Genomic DNA, 21,346 nt, shown 5'->3' with positions numbered 1-21,346 from the left:
CGTATTTCTAGTCAGCCGTCTTTAATCTGGCTGGCTCATCTATCCATCCGTGGACTGAGTGGCGCTCCGTTGGTCCCAAGAGCTGCAATTCAAACAATACACAAGCAAAACTAGACAATGTGTGCAAAAGGGACCACGCCGACTGATGCCAACCTTGCCAGTGCTAAAACTCCCTTTACAAATAATAAAAATGTAGATAGACATTTTGAATTTTTTATTGAAGCACAAATATGACAGAACATCGATGCATGCAATTAAATTATAAATTCCTTATCTACACAATATCGTGGGCCACACCTAGAAACTTGTTCAAAATTATGGTATAGGTATGTAATCCCTAACAATAAAATAAAAGACCCACATATAGTTAAATATTTGTAAAATATGTTACATATTAACATTGAACTGTTTAAATCTAAACAATGTGCAAGTGCACGCGAAGTACTTTCAATGTAAAATATTTTAACTTTATACTCCAACCTATCTCTATGTGATGGGTATTTTGCTAGAATACTAAACTCCTAAACATATAAAATGTGTTAGTAGTGTCTATCATATAGATGAATATAGTGCTATCATTTTTAAATCTCTTCCTACCCTCACCAATTTTACAAGATAAAGCTAAATCAATTCTAATCGATGAATGAATAATGCAATTTATTTGATTTGGAAGCTAATTTCCAAAATTAGCCTAAGATCCATCTAAACTAAAGTTATACAGATATATTAATGAAATTATGATCTAATTGAAGTAAAGAAAAAAAAAATAGAAACATAACGAAGATGGCCGACGTCGGCTCGACATCGTGTCAAAATGGAGGATTCCGTCGCTTGAGTCTTGCGTTGTTTCCTTGTAGTCATTTCCAGGGCCGATTCGGGTGACGCGCGCCGCGGTGTTTTGCACACATTGCTAGTCATATTATTAGTGTTGAAATGGAGATTTTATTTAATTAATCAACAAAATTTATCCATTCAATTATTTTATCATAAGTACTATTAAATCATTACGAATCTCCATTTCAACATCGGCAAATACAATAGAAAAATACGCACGCCGAGTACAACGGTGCAACTCAAAATTGTAATAGAACTTTGCAACATCTTACTGGAAACGCGATGAAAATCAAACAGGTGTTAAGAGCCGCGTTTACACGAGCAAGATGCCTTGATAACTTTGCTGAAATGACTCGAGTACAGTTTTAAGGTTAAGTACAGGCTTGACTTGGGATACAGGCAAAGTGTGTTATGCTCGTGTAAACGCAGCTTTGGTTGTTGCGTGCGTGTCGTGCGATTGTTCTCGACGTGCGCGGACGTACCTGGCCCGGGTCGCTCCACTTGAGCGCCCAGGCGCGTTCCTCTTCTGCGGCGCCGGAGCAAACAAAACACCACTTCGGTAACCAATAAGGCACTCGTATATTTCATATTTGATTGCGTATAAAAATCTTTGGCGTCGTCGCGTGCCGCTCCGCCGCGCTCGTGTGGGGCTCCACGTCAACAACAAAATATACATTTCAATCTTATAAAACTGCGATATAACATCTATAAGTTTCGTGAGCGGTATATAAATTTAAACATTTATAGTCGCCCCACCCGCGGGCGAGCGAGCCTAGCGAGCGCGGCCGAGCGGGTGTCACCCGAATCATTTCCACTGGAAATAGTCCACCTTCCACCGGCGCCGGTGTCAGGCGGCTCCCTCGCGGCTCTCCGCGGGCTCGGGCTCCCTGTCCCTCGCCTCGTCGAATATGTCCTTCGAGCTGTTGGCTTCCGTCTCAACGGCGGGCATCGCTTCCGCGACCGGCTTCGGCATCGGGAAACTCGCAACCGCTTCGCTCGTGTCGTACAGATCGCTAGGCGCCGGGAGCTCCTTCGCTTCCTCCCTTTGAACCGGTTCGATGTGGTTTTGTTCGCTATAATCGTGACTAGCACACGAACGCTCCTCGCTCTCCGGCTGCCGATCCTCCTCGTTGTTAAACGCGTCCCTCTCTCTCTCGACGGGCGTACGGGCGCGAACGGCTCGCTCGCTTCTTCCCGCTCGGACGGATCGCTTTCTGTTTGTTCCCGACTCGCGTCGACGTTTTCAGCGTTATCACTAGTAATATTTGTCTGGTTCTCGGCGATATCTTGTACTACGTCCTGGCTCTCGGCCGGGATCACGACGTCCTCGGCGGCCCCCCACCTCGACTTTCTGTCTCTCTCTCTTCTGGTGTTTCTCTCCTCCTTCGGCGCCTCCTTGGGGGCCTCTTTAGGGATCTCCTTGGGGGCGTCCTTGGGCGCGTCTTTGTTATCTTTGGAGTTGTCTCGCGCGTCCCGGGGAGGTCGCGGTCGGTCGTCGAAGTTCCTCCTGCGGTCGTTTCGGTCCCGGAACCGGTCGTCGAGCTCCCGGGGCCTGCGGTCCCTGCGGCGGTCGTCCCACTCGTTGTTCCTGCGGTCGCCCCAGTCGCGGTCGCGGTCGCCGTTCCAGCCGCGCTCGTTGAACTGTTCCCGCTCGTCGAACCGTCGGTTGTTTCTGTCGAAGAACTCCGGCGGGCCGTCGAACTGTCGCGGGCCGTCGAAGGGCGGCTTCGGGCCGTCGAACGGAGGCCGCGGGCCGTCGAACGGCGGCCGGGGCCCGTCGAACGGGGGCCGATTCATCCCGTCGAACGGCATTCGGTTGAACGGCGGACGCTCGAACCTCGGCGGGCCCTCGAATATGGGGCCCCCCTCGAAGGGCGGCCGCTCGAACGGGGGCCTGTTGAAGGGCGGGGGCCCCATGCCGTTGAACCGGGGCCCGAAGCCCGGCCCCGGGCCTCCCGGGCCGCCGGGGCCCCCCGGTCCTGGGCCCGGCCCGTCCATCCACGGTCCTGGAATTAGATTCGAGCATGTTAATATCTGCGAGGGCAGCATGACCCCTATATTATGGATCGGTTTCTGTATTCTCCGAAGTGTTGCAATGATTTGATAATGTTTGGTCTATCGGTTTCGGCCACAGTTCGCGAGAGATACCAATAACATGAATTCGTTGCAACACTTGATTTGATACAGAAATGGTGGTTGAGGGTGTAAATTTCGTACCTGCCATTCCCTGTCTAGGAGGCCCTCTCATTCTCAATTCTGCAAATGAAATATTTCTTTATAGAAAAGTGATTTTAATTACGGTATAATAACTAATTTAGGTGTTTTAAATTATTACGAAAGTTTTACCGTAGAGGTACAGGTTGTAATATGTTATATAAGTATTGTACTTAGACAGGAGGGAAAAATATTAAGGAGAGTAGCCAGTTAAAGATGTAAGACAAGACACTTATACTACCGAAGACCACAACCAAAGAATCAAAGCAGGGTGAAGTTAATCGAAAACGTTAATTTTTAGTTCTATCACAGAGCTATTATGTAGGAGTTAGTACGTAAAATCACCAGCACATCAGAAAATATCCAAAAAAGCTCCCATTACAACCGCTTAAGATGCTTGACGTTAAGTTGCTGGTGTTGATGAGGCCATCAAAACCAGCAACTTAACGTAGTCGGACTGACTGTTTGTGGTAGTTAAGTGTATTCGTTATTTGAATACAGTAGTCTTAGGCTGGGTTGCACCATCTTACTTTAACCTTGACAAACGTCAAAAATCTGTCAAACTCCATACAAAAAACGCCGGTTATCGATAAAGTTACGGTCAAAGTTTTGTATTCAAATATTACATGTACTCATGTTCGCCTCAACTTTCATTGAGCGACCTAAACGCTATAGTAGTAGTCTCTGCCTCCAGTACATTCATGAGATAAAACGTTTTTATTGCAAAATAGCCCCTACTAAGGTCGAGTGCTTAACTTGAGTCCGTGCCTGTCTATACCTCAGTCGGTATGGGAGGGGTGAGATTGACATAAATGACGTGACAGAGCATACAAATATGAAGCACATTTGAAGTCTCTCTGTCGTTTGACGTCACAAAAACACTCCCGTGTCGCTTCCATACCTCAAGCGCTGAGTCAGAGCGCTAGACTTATACAACAATATAAGCTATAGTCTGGTTCGTGAGCACGTAGAATTTTATCCAATGACCCCTAGCTACCCATCCTTATTGCTCGCGCGTAATTATGTTGCTATCGCGCTCGCACACTCACTGCGGGTGCCAGTCGCACAGTCGCGACAGCAATATAATTACGCGCGAGCGATAAGGATGGGTAGCTAGGGGTCATTGGACAAAATTCTACGTGCTCACGGACCGGGCTTTAGCACAATAACTCACCAGCTCGGAAGGGCGCGCAGTGCGGCGGCGGCATACGCGGCAGCTGCGTCCAACCGGCGCCCGGGCCCGCGGGCCCGCCCGGCCCGTTGTCCGATTCTGCAAAGAATTTAAGGTTAAGCGGTTGTCACGAGACGATTGGCTCATTCGTTATTTCGATTCAAAGGACGTCCATCATCATCATCATCATCAACAGCCCTTTACAGTCCACTGCTGGACTATGAGCCTCCTCCACTATAGTGAAGGTTTTTGCCATAATCTCCACGCTTGGCAGGCGGGTTGGAGATCGCAGTTTAAAAGATTGATGTTTTTCAGAGAGCGCTGCTGCCCATTCTCTGTTTGATGTGTAGTCCCAAGGGACGTCCACTGCTGGACAAAGACATCGCTCAAAGGTTTTTACACTGACCATCCAGCGCTGCTTGAAATTAGATGTTTCTCGCGACCTTCAGTCCTGTGCTGCACGCAATAAAGTGCTTCCCGCTAGGCTTGTTATTACTCGGACACTGAACGGATCGCTCCGAACTAGTACAATCGGTTAAATGAACTAGTTCGGTCTTCTAGTACTATTAGTCATTTAGTACACTGATTCTATTAGGTAGATCGAACGAAAAGTCTTTGTTCCTATGCAGTTATGGTCCAATATCGAAAAATACTCGCAACACAGTTACAGAGCCGTACCCATCTCACTCGCGCTCACATGTCACTAATCTCACGTCTCATTCTAGCACTATTAGTTCATTTTAGTACACCGATTTTTTTAATCAGATCGGACGAAAAACGTCTTTATTACTATCACATTATAATACAATGTCGCAAAATACTCGCAACACACTCACAGAGCCGAATCCATCTCGCTCGCGCGCGCTTGTCACCAATTCCACGTCTCGTTCACACCTATTCATTCGTGATCGGCTGTACTAAAGTGAACTAAAAGACTGATTTGACGATCCGACCAAGACGGAATAGTTCGTTTTCGTCCACATAAAGGAAATGCTTCCTATTAGTACATAGTATATGTACTACACAAGTCTACTTCCCGCGACCGCGGGGGGCGGTCAATTCTTACATCTACCCTATCATCACTTCCGTCACTTCCATCCTGGAAGTCGTCCCGGGGAGCAGGCTTGCCATTGACCTTTCCCACAGTGGTTCCTGGAAGTCTTAAGGCTACAAAAAAGTCGTAAATTTCCTTACCATCATCCATAAGCGGCGGCGCCATATCGTGCCTCATCGGCGGCCTATCCAACAGCGGAGGACGGTCGTTCCTCCCATCCTCCCTGTCATCCCTTGCTTCCCTGCCATCTTGGAAGTCGTCCCGGGGCTTGTCGTCCCTGGGAGCGAGCTTACCGTTAGCCATCTCTCACAGTCGCTCCTGGGAGTCTTATGGCTACAAAAAGGTCGTAAATTTCCTTACCATCATCCATAAGCGGCGGCGCCATATCGTGCCTCATCGGCGGTCTATCCAACAGCGGAGAACGGTCGTTCCTCCCATCCTCCCTGTCATCCCTTCCTTCCCTGCCATCTTGGAAGTCGTCCCGGGGCTTGTCTTTGGCCACCACCCACAATCGTTCCTGAAGGGACTTATGGCTACAAAAAAAGTCCTAAAATCACTCACCATCATCCATAAGCGGCGTCGCCATATCATGCCTATCATCCTTTGCTTCCCTTCCATCTTGGAAGTCGTCCCACGGCTTGTCGTCGCGAGGAGCGGGCTTGCCGTTGGCTATAGTCGCTTCTAAGAGTCTTATGGCTACAAAAAAAGTCGTAAATTTCCTTACCATCATCCATAAGCGGCGGCGCCATATCGTGCCTCATCGGCGGTCTATCCAACAGCGGAGGACGGTCGTTCCTCCCATCCTCCCTGTCATCCCTTCCCTCCCTTCCATCTTGGAAGTCGTCCCGGGGCTTGTCGTCCCTGGGAGCGGGCTTGCCGTTGGCCATCTCCCATAGTCGCTCCTGAAGGGACTTTTCGCCAGTCTGTTCGGGGTTGCCGGGAATGCGAGGGGACTTCTCTCGGCTGCGGTCTCTGTGAGAATAAAAGTGGTTAGAGTATGTTCAGTAAAATGTTAGTTATGTAAACTATATAGTTACTGTATCCGCGCATTTGAATGGCACAGTATTAGTGGGTGGGTAGGAATAATGATTTACAAAAGCTACACTCATGCGCCTAAAATAAATAAACAAATGGCGCAAAAAAACAATGTAATTTAAAATACATTTTACAGTGAAATATTTCTTTTTCTCTTAAATCAAATCAAATCATTTATTGCATTACATATGTGGTTTGACAGTTGGTAAATGGTAGGGTAGTACATCACATGCACCCTGTTTTGCTGAATTAATTCTTATTGTCTAAGTTGCAAAATGTGCTGTGCCATAATGTTACTATGACCAGCCCCCCTAGACAAGTTGCACTTTTTGACCGAATCCGTCATAGACCATTTTTTTAAAATGTACATTTTGTCTAAGCGCACAGCATTGAAAATATACTCACCCGTTGTTATTATCTCGAGCGCCGAACCGGTCTCTGTCGGGTCTTTCCCGGTCGCGGTCCCTGTCGCGGTCGCGGCGGTCCCGGTTGCCGCGGTCTCCCCGCTCGCGGTCTCTTCTTTCGTCCCGCTCTCCCCCGCGTTCCCTGCGCAATAATACAATGTTTACCATACTGCCACTTCTAGCATTTAAAGAACAAACAACGACACTTCAACTTGGACACTGGAATCTTATGAAAGTCGATAATAATGATGTGCTTTAGATTAGCTGTTCAAGAAAACAAGAGAGTAATTTCAACTACCCGGAGACTGGGAATTTGTAATATTATACGAAACTAGTGTCCGACCGAAACTAGTTTTACGACCGAAACCGAAACCGAATTTCGGCAACGGTGTCTATTTCGGCCGAAACCGAAACTTCCTTACAAAGCTCATATTTTGAGGAAAAAATAAAGAAAAAATCAGTCAGTCTTTATTGTTTTCTCTTTAAATTGCATTAAAATTGAACTTATAAAGCGCCTTTTTACTCTAAAAGGTATCAAATTAAGTATGTATTAAAAAAGAAAAAGAAGGATTTAGTCTAGATTTTTTTTAAATACTCGCAATATTCAGGACATTTACATAACCCGTCCCATGGTCGGGTCTTTTACCTTAATAATTTTTCAAAACAAAATTGGTAGTACGTAAGTTATTATCTACTGTAATTCAAAGTCAAAGTCAAAATTTCTTTATTTGTTTAGACTAATAAATAGTTCTTACAAATCGTCATTTTGCTCTTAAGGAGCCTCTACATGTCTCATAATCTTTTTACCCTACCAGCACTTCGAGACCCACATTTGGCAAGTGCTGAGAAGAAGCGCCGCAACAAACTCAGTCACCACTGTCTGCCGGTTAATATATCTTATCTTATCTTATTTTAGGGCCGCGCATGGGCGCAGTGCACGTCGACCCATTGGGATCTTTTGTGCTTCCCTATACCTTTATCCCCCCTCATCCACAAAGATCCTATCCATATAGTGGATCAAGTGATTGGGTGAGAAGGACCTATATTCTTCTGGTGTCGGATAAGCCGACCCCAGGAGACCCATTCTAGTTCTGGCTAGCGCGTCACATTCGCAGAGTAGGTGTTTCATGGACTCCGCATGTTCTCCACATGCTCGACAGCTGTCATCCGTAGTTAGGCCCATTTTGTGGAGCATGTGGTTTGTAGTGTAGTGTCCTGTTAGCGCACCCGTGATCACTCGGGCTTGCCTTCTGTTTCCATTGAGTATGAGCTTTTCCCATGATCTTGTGTTTCCAACTAGGAATAGTTTGGAGTGGCTCATGCCGTTGGAGCTTTCCCATTCAGCTCTGTGCTTCCTGGATGTATATTGCCTCATGGCCATGTGTACAGTGCTTATAGATAAGGGCACTATCGGTTCTGGCCCAATAGGTGCCGCCTCTGACCCTTGTCTCGCTAGACTGTCGGCTCTCTCATTGCCTTCGATTCCAGTATGTCCAGGTACCCACATGAGGGTCACCCTGTTGTGCCTTTTAATATAAATAATATATATAGCCGGTTAATATAAATAAATAGAAATAGCAGTAGTAGGTACATTCGATTCAGGAGCAGTTCACTGAATTTACCATGCATTCTTGTATAGTGTATCTTATAAGAATGGGTATACAAAATTGCGTGGTATATTAAACAAGGTAGTGACGTGCTAATATCTAGACTTACAGATTACATACTCAAAAACTAGTAGAAATGACTCGCATACATAAATTGGAATAACTTGGATTGACCAGTCCCCGAAAGCAGCGCCTGTTCACAGACATGACGAGTGAACCAGCCATCGCTTCACTCGACCATATTAGAGGGAATGTAACGACCCGCCTCACTACGCCACCACCCCAGAGACATTTAAAAAAAAAACCACTTGGATACCTTGGTGATAAATACTAAAATGAACTTTGAAACTCTAAATCCATAATATTATCACCATGAAATGCACTATAGTCATTACTAACTACCTAACTAATGTTTGTTTACGTATAGATTTGCGAACCAAAAAAAAAAATGGGTTATATTAAACTTGATTATACTTTTATCAGTCATATTGAATATTTTTTTTTATGTTTACTACCCGCTCTTATGTTATAACGACACAAAACGAGATAAAACTTACCAAATTCAAAATAAATCACTCGAAAACTCGCCACCACAACAAAACAAAACTAACAGCAAACAAACAAGCGAGCGAATCACGACATTGGCTCTGATCGGATTCATTCACTCATTCAACGCGCCGAACATGACCGATAACAGCGCGGAAACTCCCGAATGCACATTCGGTTTCGGTCGTAGTTTCGGCAAGTTTGCCGCCGAAAACGAAACTAAACCGAAACTCGTGTTTTTACCGAAACTCAACCGAAAACGAAACCGAAACCGAACATTCGGTCGGACACTATACGAAACAGACACCATTCATTAGGAATTCTGGATAAGGTTTATTCATCATCATCATCATTTCAGCCATAGGACGTCCACTGCTGAACATAGGCCTCCCCTAATGCTTTCCACGTTGATCGATTGGTAGCAGCCTGCATCCAGCGCTTCCCTGCTACCTTTACGTGGCCTCTCACTATAGGCCTTATACAGAAGATCAAAGTCGCACAGCGTGCTATGGAGAGGGCTATGCTTGGTGTTTCTTTGCGAGATCGAATCAGAAATGAGGAAATCCGTAAACGAACTAAAGTTGCTGACATAGCCCAACGGATTAGCAAGCTGAAGTGGCAATGGGCAGGGCATATAGTACGCAGAACTGACGGCCGATGGAGCAGCAAGGTTCTGGAATGGAGGCCGCGTACCGGAAAACGCAGCGTAGGACGTCCACCTACAAGGTGGACTGACGACATCGTAAGGTTTATTAGGACAAATAATTTGATTAATAATGAACAGAGTTACAGAGTTTAGCTCGATGGGTCGTCGTCAGTACCTACCTACATAAAAAAATCTAAATCGACATCCTAATATATTAGAAAATAAGACACAATCATTAAACTCACCTATCCCGATCCCGTCCCCGATCTCTGCCACCACGCTCTCTATCCCTGTCCCTCCTGTCCCGTCCGCCGTCCCTCCTATCCCTGTCCCGATCCCTGCGGTCGCGGTCGCGGTCGTTCTTGCGGTCGTCGTCCTGCTTGTCGTCGGGCGGCGGCTGGGACGCGTTGAAGGGCGGCGGCTCGGACAGGTTGAAGCCGGGTGGCGGTTCGGACGCGTTGAAGACAGGAGGTGGCTTGGACAGAAGCGCTTGTAGCTGGTGGGGAAACAATTTAAATTAGCAATCATTTACTGCATCTATAATGAACTTAAAATAACCATTATGGGCTCGGCAATGAGGGCTATCGTTTTTATACTTAACAGTTGGCACCACTGGCGATTGACAGGACCTTACTCTACAGTAGCGCCATCTTGATGAGTGCAAATACGATAGTCCTCCTACCACTTTAGCGCTCACAAGTTGGTGCCGCCACTGTCTTCGCTACTAGCAAGTGACAGGACCTTACTCTACAGTGGCGCTAACTGGTAAGCGCTAAAACGATAGCCCTCATTAGGGGACGTGGACCTTTGATTAGCCGGAAAAAAAACTGCAAGAAATTAGGGCTTGTAACAACGGGGAAACATTTTATACTATGATGTTTATAATGTAGGGTTTGCAGCGTGGAGTATATGAGGATAGATTAAAGCCGGGGGAGGCTCGGACGCGTTGAAGACAGGCGGTGGCTTGGATAGAAGCGCTTGTAGCTGGTGGGGAAACAACTTAAATTATAAATCATTTGCTGCATCTAACATGAACTTAAAATTAGACAGTAATGGGCCATGTGGGGGGCTCAAAAACTGAACTCCGACAAACTTTACTTCGACATTACGTTACTCCGACACTACTGAATATCGACATGACTTTACTTCGACACTACACTACTTAGACAAAGGCGAATATCCTTTGTCGGAGTAGTGTAGTGTCGAAGTAAAGTCATGTCGATATTCAGAAATGTCGGAGTAACGTAATGTCGAAGTAAAGTTTGTCGGAGTTTACTTAGGTAGCCCATGTGGGGCACGGCAATTAGGAGAGAGGACCGACCGCCCTCGATTAGCCAACAAAATAGAATAGAATTTGAGGCGTGGAGTATATGAGAATGGATTGAAACCGGGGGGAGGCTCGGACGCGTTGAACACATGCGGCGGCTTGGATAGAAGCGCTTGTAGCTGGTGGGGAAACAATTTCAATATTCCATCATTCATTGCATCTAATTATCATAAACTATATCGGCAACAGTATTAACTACCCATTGCCGGTCATGTCGTCTCGTTCTATCGCAAAGAATCACCATTTGATTAGAGCTAGAGCAAAAACAGAAATGGATAGTTAACACTGTGGCCGATAGAACTTAAAATATGAACATAATGGGCCCTGTGAGCATCGACCACCCATGATTAGCCGAAAAAATAGGTATATGAGGACAGATTGAAGCCGGGTGGCGGTTCGGACGCGTTGAAGACTGGAGGTGGCTTGGACAGAAGCGCTTGTAGCTGGTGGGGAAAGATTTTATTTGTGAGTAGTTGGAAATAAAATATATTTAATTAAATCATTATTTTATCAAAATGGCTTAGTGTGAACGGAGCCTTAATCCAAACAAGATGAAAAGCTTAAGTAAATAAATATTAAAATAAACAGCTTCATCGAAAAGCCGTATTGAGCAGTACATGGATGGCGAAACAATGGCATGCCACTAATCACAAAATTCACTATGAAACAAAATACATTGCAAATAATGTGTTATGTGTCAAATAAAGTTTTTCTTATTCTTATGTTTGAATGAGGCTACCGAATTTGGTCTTATCAGTTAGTGCCGCTTTAGAGCAAGGTCCTGTCGCTCGCCAGTGGCGAGACTTGTACTATACTATACCTCTCATTGATAGCATTAGGTGTTATTGGAGGGCACGTCTACGAAGTACGACTACATCAAATATTTTTTTAGATTAACTTTAAAAAAAATAAAACCGACTTCAAATGCGTGAACACAAAAAAAATTAAAAATATTGCGTATAAAAAAGTTCATCCCCAAAAAAGTTCATTCCACCCTTGGGGGTGAAATATTTTCTTCAAATTCGCATGAAACCACCCTTTTGATAATACCTATTCAACAAAAAAATAATCGTTCAAATTGATTTACAATCGGCGGAGATATTGCGTATAAAAAAGTTCATCCCCAATTTTCCACCCTTGGGGGTTGTTTTTTCTATTATTAAATTTGAATGGGACCACCCTTAAGGTATTACCTATACGCCGAAAAAAGATTTGTTCAAATCGGTTCATAATTGGCGGAGTAATCGCGTAACAAACATAGAAAAAAAAAACATACGGGTCGAATTGAGAACCTCCTCCTTTTTTGAAGTCGGTTGAAAAGTGGCACGTCGATACTTAAAGGTTCACCATTCCTGGAGTAGTGTACATACAGGGTGGAAACGATAAGTGATCTCACGCGATTATTTCTAAACTATACAAGATATCGAAAAACTGGTTACTGATCCTGAAAGTGCTTCACGAGTTCTTTCCAACGGTATAAGTAATAGGTTACAGAATTAACTGGATCTATCCGAAAATTCAATGTTTTCAGCCTCCATACTAAATGTATGCCAGCCACACAATATTAGAAGTGTTAATTTTTTTTAATAAATAATAAACACTTAATATGAACTCGTAAATTGCATTCTTATTTAAAATTATTCATGGAAAACATCGATTTTAGGCTTTACTTGCTATAATATTATCAAGAAATGAGTGCCATGACTGTGGTTACTACCACTACTACTAAATGTATGGAAGCTGGAAACATTGAATTTTCGGATAGATCCAGTTTATTTTGTAACCTATTATTGATACCGTTGGATAGAGCTCGTGAAGCACTTTCAGGATGAGTAACCAGTTTTTGGATATCTTGTATAGTTTCGAAATAATCGAATGAGATCACTTATCGTTTCCACCCTGTATATTCGTTACCTGATCAGACAGTAGCGGCGGCGCGGCGGGCGCGTCGGCCGGCTCCTCGCTGTCCAGCTCCATTGCGTCGTCCGCGTGAGACACCTCGGGCCTAAGCTGTTGCGCTTGCTGTTGCTGGAATAATAAACATATTTTACTATATGTTTCATACCTTACGAATTCGAATAAATTAACTTGTCAAACGCAAATCAGCGTGGTCGCCGCTAACTCGTGTTAGCAACCGATACGCCGCACAAACTTGTCCAAGTTACAGTCAGCTGTTAAATAGTTCGCCTAATGGTTAAGCCCTATCTTTTTAATTCAAGACACAAAAAAATACAGCCAACACAAACACCCTTATTACAAAAGGGCAAGTGCGTAAAAAAATTTAATAAATACACAATTTAAATTAAGTATTTTACAGACGTCAGTAGAGGACAAGGTATACTCGTGTACATTCGACAGCACATTTATACAGTTTTGTTGCAAAATAGCCTGTATCACATCGAAATAAGACAGTGAGTATTTAGCTTGATGCGCTGCTGTTCGTACAGCCAAAGTAGCCAAAAAGTTTGCAATACGTCTGTTCCAAACCCATACATATTTAGCGCAATCTATGATTCTTCTCACCTTTACCAAACTAACAGTAGTACTGAACTAATTAACATAAAGAATCATAGATGGCATTGCACTACGTCTGTGCCGTACTGTTTGCACGACCATTTCACACTTTTTCTCGAACCATTGTCTGTTCAACATCTACTGCGTGTACAAACTTTATAGATGACCCACGCTGAACTGTCCCACCAAACTCAATGACAGGGGGGCGCTACCATCGTTCAACTTATGGTTTCCAACATGGCAAAAATCGGAACCAGCGTTCCGGTATTGACGGTGGCGCTCCGCTGTCAATGTCATGGATAGGACAGTTCAGTATTTTGGAACTATACCAAAAACCGTCTCCAAGTTTCTCTTCAACAATGTCTTACTTGTGACGAACTATTTGACGTACACGCGGCCACACTGTTAACTATCCAATCCATTTCCATTTTTGCTCTCGCTCTCATCAAATGGCGATTCTTTGCGATAGAACGAGACGGCATGACAGGAAATGGATAGTTAACACTGTTGCCGATGGTACATAGCAAACAGCGTTGCCAGACGTCCCGATTTTTAAATCAAAGGACAATGGGCAAAATGGTACCCGGCTCCAATAGATATGCTTCTAGTGTCATTTGAAAGGTCTTACCAAGACGAACAACTTTTACTATGACCACCAGCCTCAGATCTGGTTGTGTTCGAAGATAAACATACTTTTTTGCAGAATGTTACCCGGCTCCAATAGTTATGTTTGTAGTGTCATTTGAAAGGTCTTACCAAGAAGAATAATATTTACTATGGCCACCAGCCTCAGATCTGGTTGCGTTCGAAGATAAACATACTTCTTGTGTAGTCGAAGTATCATACGTGTCCATCGTATGGTACTTAGGTTATGCGAGGCATGAAGGGTTTACTGCTCCAGCATCCTTCCTTAACTCTATAATTATTTTTAGGGATAATTTTTATTTGAAGAACTACTACCCCTTATTAATAAAAAGTTATACCTAGGATGAACCATGGATTAAAATGACATTTCCATACCAAATGACAATTTAAGCCAGAGTTCAACTAGGGTGTAACTTAATTTTAATAATAAAGGGGTTAGAATTTTATTACTTCTTAAGGATTTTATTATGGGTTGCTAAAGTGAATAAACCCACAAGACCCAATAAGTCCACCCACAAGATGGACCGACAACCTCATAAAGGTAACGGGAATACGCTGGATGCAGGCTGCAACCAACCGGCCATTGTGGAAATCATTGGGGGAGGCCTATGTTCAACTGGATGTGCTATGGCTAAAATGATCATGATGATGATGATGAAAGAGAATCAAGGGCTAATAGCTTGGGTAGTTCGTCGTAGGTATAATCCTTTCCTTTTCAATGCTTCTTTTAGTTATATTAATAGATTGTAGTCATAGTACATACTCGTATACATGGATGATTTGTTATATTTTGTTATAATACTTAGTGGAATTACTGCTTTCAAAACGTGAATTAGAACTGGCCCCATAGCAGATATTTTCCTACATCTAAAGGCCTTTTGAAATATATATTGGTTATGGCTATTGGAGCGGGTACCACTTTCCATACATTTGTGCCCATCATCCTTTAAATGTCCCGCGCGGGACATGCTAGGTCCCGCTTTTCGGAGAGAGACTCACTTCACCAGACTATTATTTGAAACGCCATATTATTCTAAAGATTTTTTTTATTTCTATTTGTTTTTTTTTCTTTTTTTATTCTAAAGACGAATTTAACGATACAGTAAATCTGATTTAAAATATTATTTTTTTTTGTTAAAATACATTTTCTATGGCTACTTTTGCTATCTATTGTCACGTAAACGTAATTTTAAGTCAAATAAAAAGATAAATATTTTAAGACCTTTGATTATTTACGTTTTTTTACTATGTCCCGCTTCTGACGGAAGAATCCCGCTATTTTTACTCAAAAAGTACCAAAGTCCCGACTTGGCGAAAAAAAAACTGGCCAACTATAGCAAACCAGCCCGTATTCCAAGGCGACAAGGTTGGTTACCTGGTGCGCGGGCGGCGTGTGCGGCGGGTGCGCGTGGTGCGCCGGGTGCGCCGGGTGCAAGTGCGGCAGCGCCACCAGCCCGCCCACGCCCAGCAGCCCGCCCAGGAACCCGCCCACCATGCCTGGGGGATAATACATGTTAATGAGAGCCACCGTAAATGCGCTTCGTAGTTACTGCGTTACACTACTCGCTTCGGACATACATCTGTTTCCGCAATTTATTACACCGATCATGTCGCGACAAGGAAAAATTTCCATGCTTTTAAGCGATTTTGTGAAAAATATTATTGGCAGGTAGGTAGTTGCTAATTGCTAAAAAGATAGGCCCCCTTAATTTAATTTATTGTCCGTGGTGCATAATCTTTTCTTAAAGGTTTTAAACCTTTGTTTGTCACCTGTCATCCGCTTTGCAATGGAGGGAAGTCGAACCTTAATTTCGAACTCCTCCTATGTTCTTCTGATTAATTTCGTTGCGGGTCCAATGACAGTTTAATTTTCCCCCGGGACAAACTTGACCTTCATTGGTTGGGTTTTTGTGGCGGTCAAGCTGTAGATCCTGGCTACACAGGAGTTGCAATGGTGGGAACGAGGTGGGAATAGTCCCGTTACTCGCTTCGGAGTTTCGACGGAGTCTTCGAGGAAATTAACCGATCTTCAAAACGCGTGTTCACACAGCTTCACGAAACCCAGTCTCTCGGAGGCCACGTCCTAAGCCCCATGTATGTATGGCAATATGGTATTCGAGTGGCGGCTACCATTGCGTTTCAGCTCATTTGTGCTCAATAGATGGTTAAGTGAGGACCTTTCAAGGACAAAAGCTCAACGATGTGGGTGTCAGACTAGTTGACTTGAGATACGCAGCCGCTAGACTATTTTTGTATGTGGATTGATTCACAAATAGGACATCTACCTAAAAAATTTGTTAAGACTGAATCTACTATACTTGACATAGAACTTAGTTTCGGAATAAGAACCCAATTCCCATAACGATACGGTACACAACACAGGCACAGGGCTGCGACACGGATTGCGGTTCAACGAATCACAGGCTAGATCAGTGCCGGATTAAGCCAGCGCGGGGCCTGTAGCAAATTTCTATCAAGGGGCCCTTGGTTTGCTTTAGGTTCTCAAGTTTAGGGTATTAAATGAAACAAAACTGTTACAAATGAACTTTTCTTGATTTAATGTGTGCAAATTTAGAGATAACACTTTCAATATCAACTTCTTTAAGCAAATCATGCTCTATATTCAACAAAGTAAGATGATTAAGACGTTCTTGTCCCATCGTGTTCCTTAATTCATCTATCTACAGGGTGGAAACGATAAGTGATCTCACGCGATTATTTCTAAACTATACGAGATATCGAAAAACTGGTTACTGATCCTGAAAGTGCTTCACGAGCTCTTTCCAATAGTATAAGTAACAGGTTACTGGATCTATCCGAAAATTAAATGTTTTCAGTCTCCATACTAAATGTACCTATGCCAGCCACACAATATTAGAAGTGTTAATTTTTTTATTAAATAATAAACACTTAAATTGAACTCGTAAATTGCATTCTAATTTACAATTAATCATGGAAAATATTGGTTTTAGGCTTTACTTGCTATAATTTATCAAGACATGAGTGCCATGACTGTGGCAGTACTAAATGTATGGAAGCTGGAAACATTGAATTTTCGGATAGATCCAGTTTATTTTGTAACTTGTTATTGGTACCGTTGGATAGAGCTCGTGAAGCACTTTCAGGATCAGTAACCAGTTTTTATATATCTTGTATAGTTTTTAATATTATGTGGTTTTATTAAATGTATGGAAGCTGGAAACATTGAATATTCGGATAGATCCAGTTTATTTTGTAACCTATTATTGATACCGTTGGATAGAGCTCGTGGAGCACTTTCAGGATCAGTAAACAGCGCGCTCGAGCTCGGCGACGCGGCGTGCGTGCTCGGCCTGCGCCGCGAGCTTCTGCGCCACCACGGTGGCGCTGGAACGGCTAGAACGGCCTGAGCGGCCCGAAGGGCACGAGGCGGATGATGGTTGTGTCGTGTGGGGCAATTGCGGCAAAGCCGATGACGAACATGAACTCATTGGTTCCATAGTAGTAGCGGTAGGTTGCTCACTTTGCTCAGCCATTTTCCTCTTGCTTCTAGTAAGCATAATAGGGAAAATTGAAGGCAACACTATAAAGTAAATAAGCTAGTACTTACCGCGAAGGACCATTTGTTGGGCACCGGGTGTGCCCGTTACTATACCTATATAATATATTTAATTGATTTGGAGATGTTCACTTTTTACTATATTGAAACACGTCTTTGACTAATGGTGTTTAATGAACAACTGAAGTAAAAAAGTAAAAAAACAAAGCGTCAAAATATAAAAAACATTCCAAAAGAAAAAATACAAAAAACGCATATAAAAAAGGTCTGTCGCCAACAATGTGTATCGGCAATTTAGTCATGACATCATCATCATCATCATTTCAGCCGCAGGTCATCCAGTGCTAATCACAGTCATGATATTAATGACTTGAGATAGTTTGTAAAGCTCACGAGTCTTAAATCAAAGTAACAACATTATAAAAGAGGTGCTAAAAGTGGCAACAGTTTCGTGTATAAATAAATACCATAGCGTTATGTCTCTTCGAAGAGGCGTCATAAACCCATAAGTGTCTCAAGTATCACATCACTTATACCACTTAAACGCAGTTCAGACCGCTCTCACAGGTGGGCCCTAAATATTACAGCCGGATCGCGGTACACCCGGGTTGTTCAATGTCCGGATAAGACCCGGATAACGGCGGTGTCCGGATAATAAAGACATTGGCACGCGCTATGAGGGACTGATGGCTATTTCAAGGTGACCGGACGTAGTTTTGGAGTGAAGGTGAGGCGTTTGTGGTGGAGGATTTGTCTTCACAGTACTCCAAAATTATTGTTGCAAAGTAGTGGCAAGATTAAAATGGGGCTGGAATGCTTAAAAGCGCTTTTTAAAAGCCTCATATTTAGAAACATTTGATGACATTTACATGACAAATAATGAATTATCTGTCTGTTTGTTAGTTTCGGTTAATCCTCTAAACACCTAGACCTATTACACAGAACTTTTACTGGCAGAAAAAGTAATTTCTTTTCAGTCAGTATTTGATACGTTTCAATAACCTAGGGCCTTTTGAACAAACTATTACTAACACGTTATTTTTAAAAAGTTTTAAAATGAAACACGCTGCCTTCTTATAACTTATGCCAGCATACGAAATGTCTATCACAAGAACACAGGTATCGGCTAGCCAAAGCATTTGGGGCCGCCTCGGACATCGTGAGTGTTTCTGAGCCTGATCTATCTATTAGGACGGCATATAGTAGATCGTAGAAGCAGCTGAGGCTCTTGTCTAAATGTCTAATTCCAAAAATATAGCAACTGGACAACATATAGGAGGTGCAAATTGCCGTCGAAAGTGTAAAATTCAAATTCGTTTATTTTGCAAGTAGGCTTGTAAAAAGCTCTTTTACACATACACGTGTATCTTTAGCAGTTTTGACTATTTATCTATACTAATATTATAAAGAGGTAAAGTTTGTGTGTTTGTATACTTGTTAAATTGTAAGGGGGTAATCTCGGGATCTACTGAACCGATTTTAAAAATCTTTCACCAATAGAAAGCCACATTATTGCTGAGTAAAACCGAAAAATTCCACGCGGGCGGCAAACTAGTTATTCAATAAATTTACGATTGTGATATCTAGAAACTCAGCGCCTGTAATCCTTCAAGGATATGCCAGTGCCAAAGTGGATGCGGTCTGCGGTCAGGTCAAAATAATCATACATTATGCGGGCTGCATTTACAGACCGCATCTAGTGTGACCATAAAGCCCATCTTAACTCTCTCCCACGGGTCGTGTCAGCCGAAAAAACGTCTTAGGAAATAAATTTAAATTGTTAAACCAAATTACCCATAGACAGACAGCGGCCATTATATTTGTATTCATTTGCAAGTAAATACAGTTCGGTGCATCTACACAGCCTCCGGGGGCGATTAAGATCGCAATCAAGTTAATTGTGAGTTAAAAACGTGTTTCCACACCTTGAGTTTTGTTGTAAAATAAATTTAATTTAATTAGTTTTATTTGTAGATATTTATGCGAGTTAATTAAATGCTGATTTGGATCTCGATTTAAATCTTATACATATGGATAATGAAGATATTATATGTTAAAATTTCAAAGGTGTTAAAGAATCTTTTTCTATGTAAATGACATAACAGGCCCTTCTTATCACTGGTAGGTAATGTTATCTCCGGGGAAGGCTCATGATCCGCAGCCAATGGGCCTTGTTGATACAAAATGGAGGTTTTATTATGTGTGAAGGCATTTTGTGGGATAAATTACTGTTTGTTTCTGATTTTACACAAGAAAATTCTTTCTCTTGTCTTTGTTTTTTTTGTTTATTTAAATTGTTTATTCGTCTCGCAAATGTTATTGAGATAAGCATGAGCAGTTATACCCTGGGTCATATAGCTTAACGTAGAGTTCAATCATAAATAAGTGTATACGTTTTTGAGCTATCGTAGTACGATCAGTTTTTTATTGGGTGAGATCTACTTATTCTATAAAAACAACTAAAAACATTCCACTTTGCTAGAACGTAGCGTAGATTAAGGAAGTGAGAAATCTACACACATAAAATACTATAACGGGTCCAACCAAATGACTGCCTGAAGGATACATAAAATATTCAGTAGTTTAGTGAGTAGACGTGGTTTGAATAAAATTGCCCACGGAATGCCGTTATCAGTAGTTTTCGAGAACCTCGACAACATTGCCGGTGGCGAGCCTATGCTATGTTTTCTTCCGCTTACATGCACTCGAAGTACGTATTAAAAACATGCCTAACGCCTGGGGCGTTCTTTCAGCTAGATACATGACAAGAAGAAAATACGGTGAGAAAATAGCAAGCATTTCTTAGAAAAGTTCCACAATGCAACAGCCTATGCGATTAGAATCTTTAAAAGTCTTCTGTATCTTCGAAAGTACCTACCTGACTTATTGTATATAAAATAATAAATAAATAAATAAATATCCTTGGACATTTTACACTGCGCTTCTAGTCCCAAACTAAGCAAAGCTTGTGCTATGGGTACTAGACAACGGATATAAACATACTTAAATACTTTTTTTTTTTGTAAATACATACATATTATACATAGAAAACACCCAGTCCAATACAAACAAATATGTTCATGCACACAAATGTTTGTACTGAGCGGGAATCGAACCCGCAACCTCCGGAATAATAATAAAAAAAAAAAATTAATTTAGTATTTCATAAAGCATGGTCAGATACTTAAAAAATATTGAAGATTTTCAAACCGACCCTTTCTTTGCAATCCAGTGTATTCTTTGAACGTGACACGTAAGCACGGCGCACGCGCTTGTCACGTGACATATGAACATTCCTTAATCAAAATCACGAAATGCTGACCGAAGTCAAATAAAACACGCCCAACAAATTAAGTGAAGAGCGAAACAAAACACGACGGGTGTCACGTGTCTCTCTAATTAGCCGCCGTCTGTCACTGCGCACGAATTAAATTGAGCTTTTCTTTTTTGTGGCACATTTGGGCCGATGAGTCGAGAAGTTTAAATTCATTTAACGCGCTCCAAAGTGTCACTTTAATTTATTTGACAGTTGTTAGTCATAGTCTTGTTTGGTAACTTTAGAATTATCTAAATTACCTCTGTGACTAGTGTAAAAATTTGTCACAGATCTAAAACTTTGCTTGAATAAGGCCCAGAACAGACGGTGAAACGCAACTGCAACGAAACTGCAACTTTCTGATGATTCTGATGAATGAAACTGAAACTGAAAGTTCCAAACTGGTCTCGTCATGTGTGATCTCTCAACGGACGCTATGGAAGAAACTTAGATGCAACTCAAAATTAACTAGCAGTTGTAGTTTCGTTGCAGTTG

General features: G+C 42.6%; 1 protein-coding gene across 1 annotated transcript; it reads right to left on the bottom strand.

The window, feature by feature from the left end:
• Positions 1–199: 199 nt before the first annotated feature.
• Positions 200–15,510, bottom strand: LOC114356967 (uncharacterized protein DDB_G0284459-like). Its single transcript, XM_028310368.1, has 8 exons — positions 15,373–15,510; positions 12,753–12,866; positions 9,757–10,007; positions 6,714–6,854; positions 5,998–6,245; positions 4,223–4,318; positions 3,052–3,090; positions 200–2,840 (listed from the first exon to the last, which is right to left on the bottom strand). Exons 1-8 carry the CDS (start codon positions 15,508–15,510, stop codon positions 1,576–1,578), a joined length of 2,292 nt encoding a protein of 763 aa, XP_028166169.1. The 3' UTR covers positions 200–1,575.
• Between the last annotated feature and the right edge of the window lie 5,836 nt (positions 15,511–21,346).

This window comes from Ostrinia furnacalis, unplaced genomic scaffold (genome assembly GCF_004193835.3).
Source record: "Ostrinia furnacalis isolate ACB-3 unplaced genomic scaffold, ASM419383v2 OfSCF3012, whole genome shotgun sequence".
NCBI lineage: Eukaryota > Metazoa > Arthropoda > Insecta > Lepidoptera > Crambidae > Ostrinia > Ostrinia furnacalis.
The sequence above is the reverse complement of the archived record's forward strand: the minus strand, read 5'-3'. Positions and strand labels throughout refer to the sequence as shown.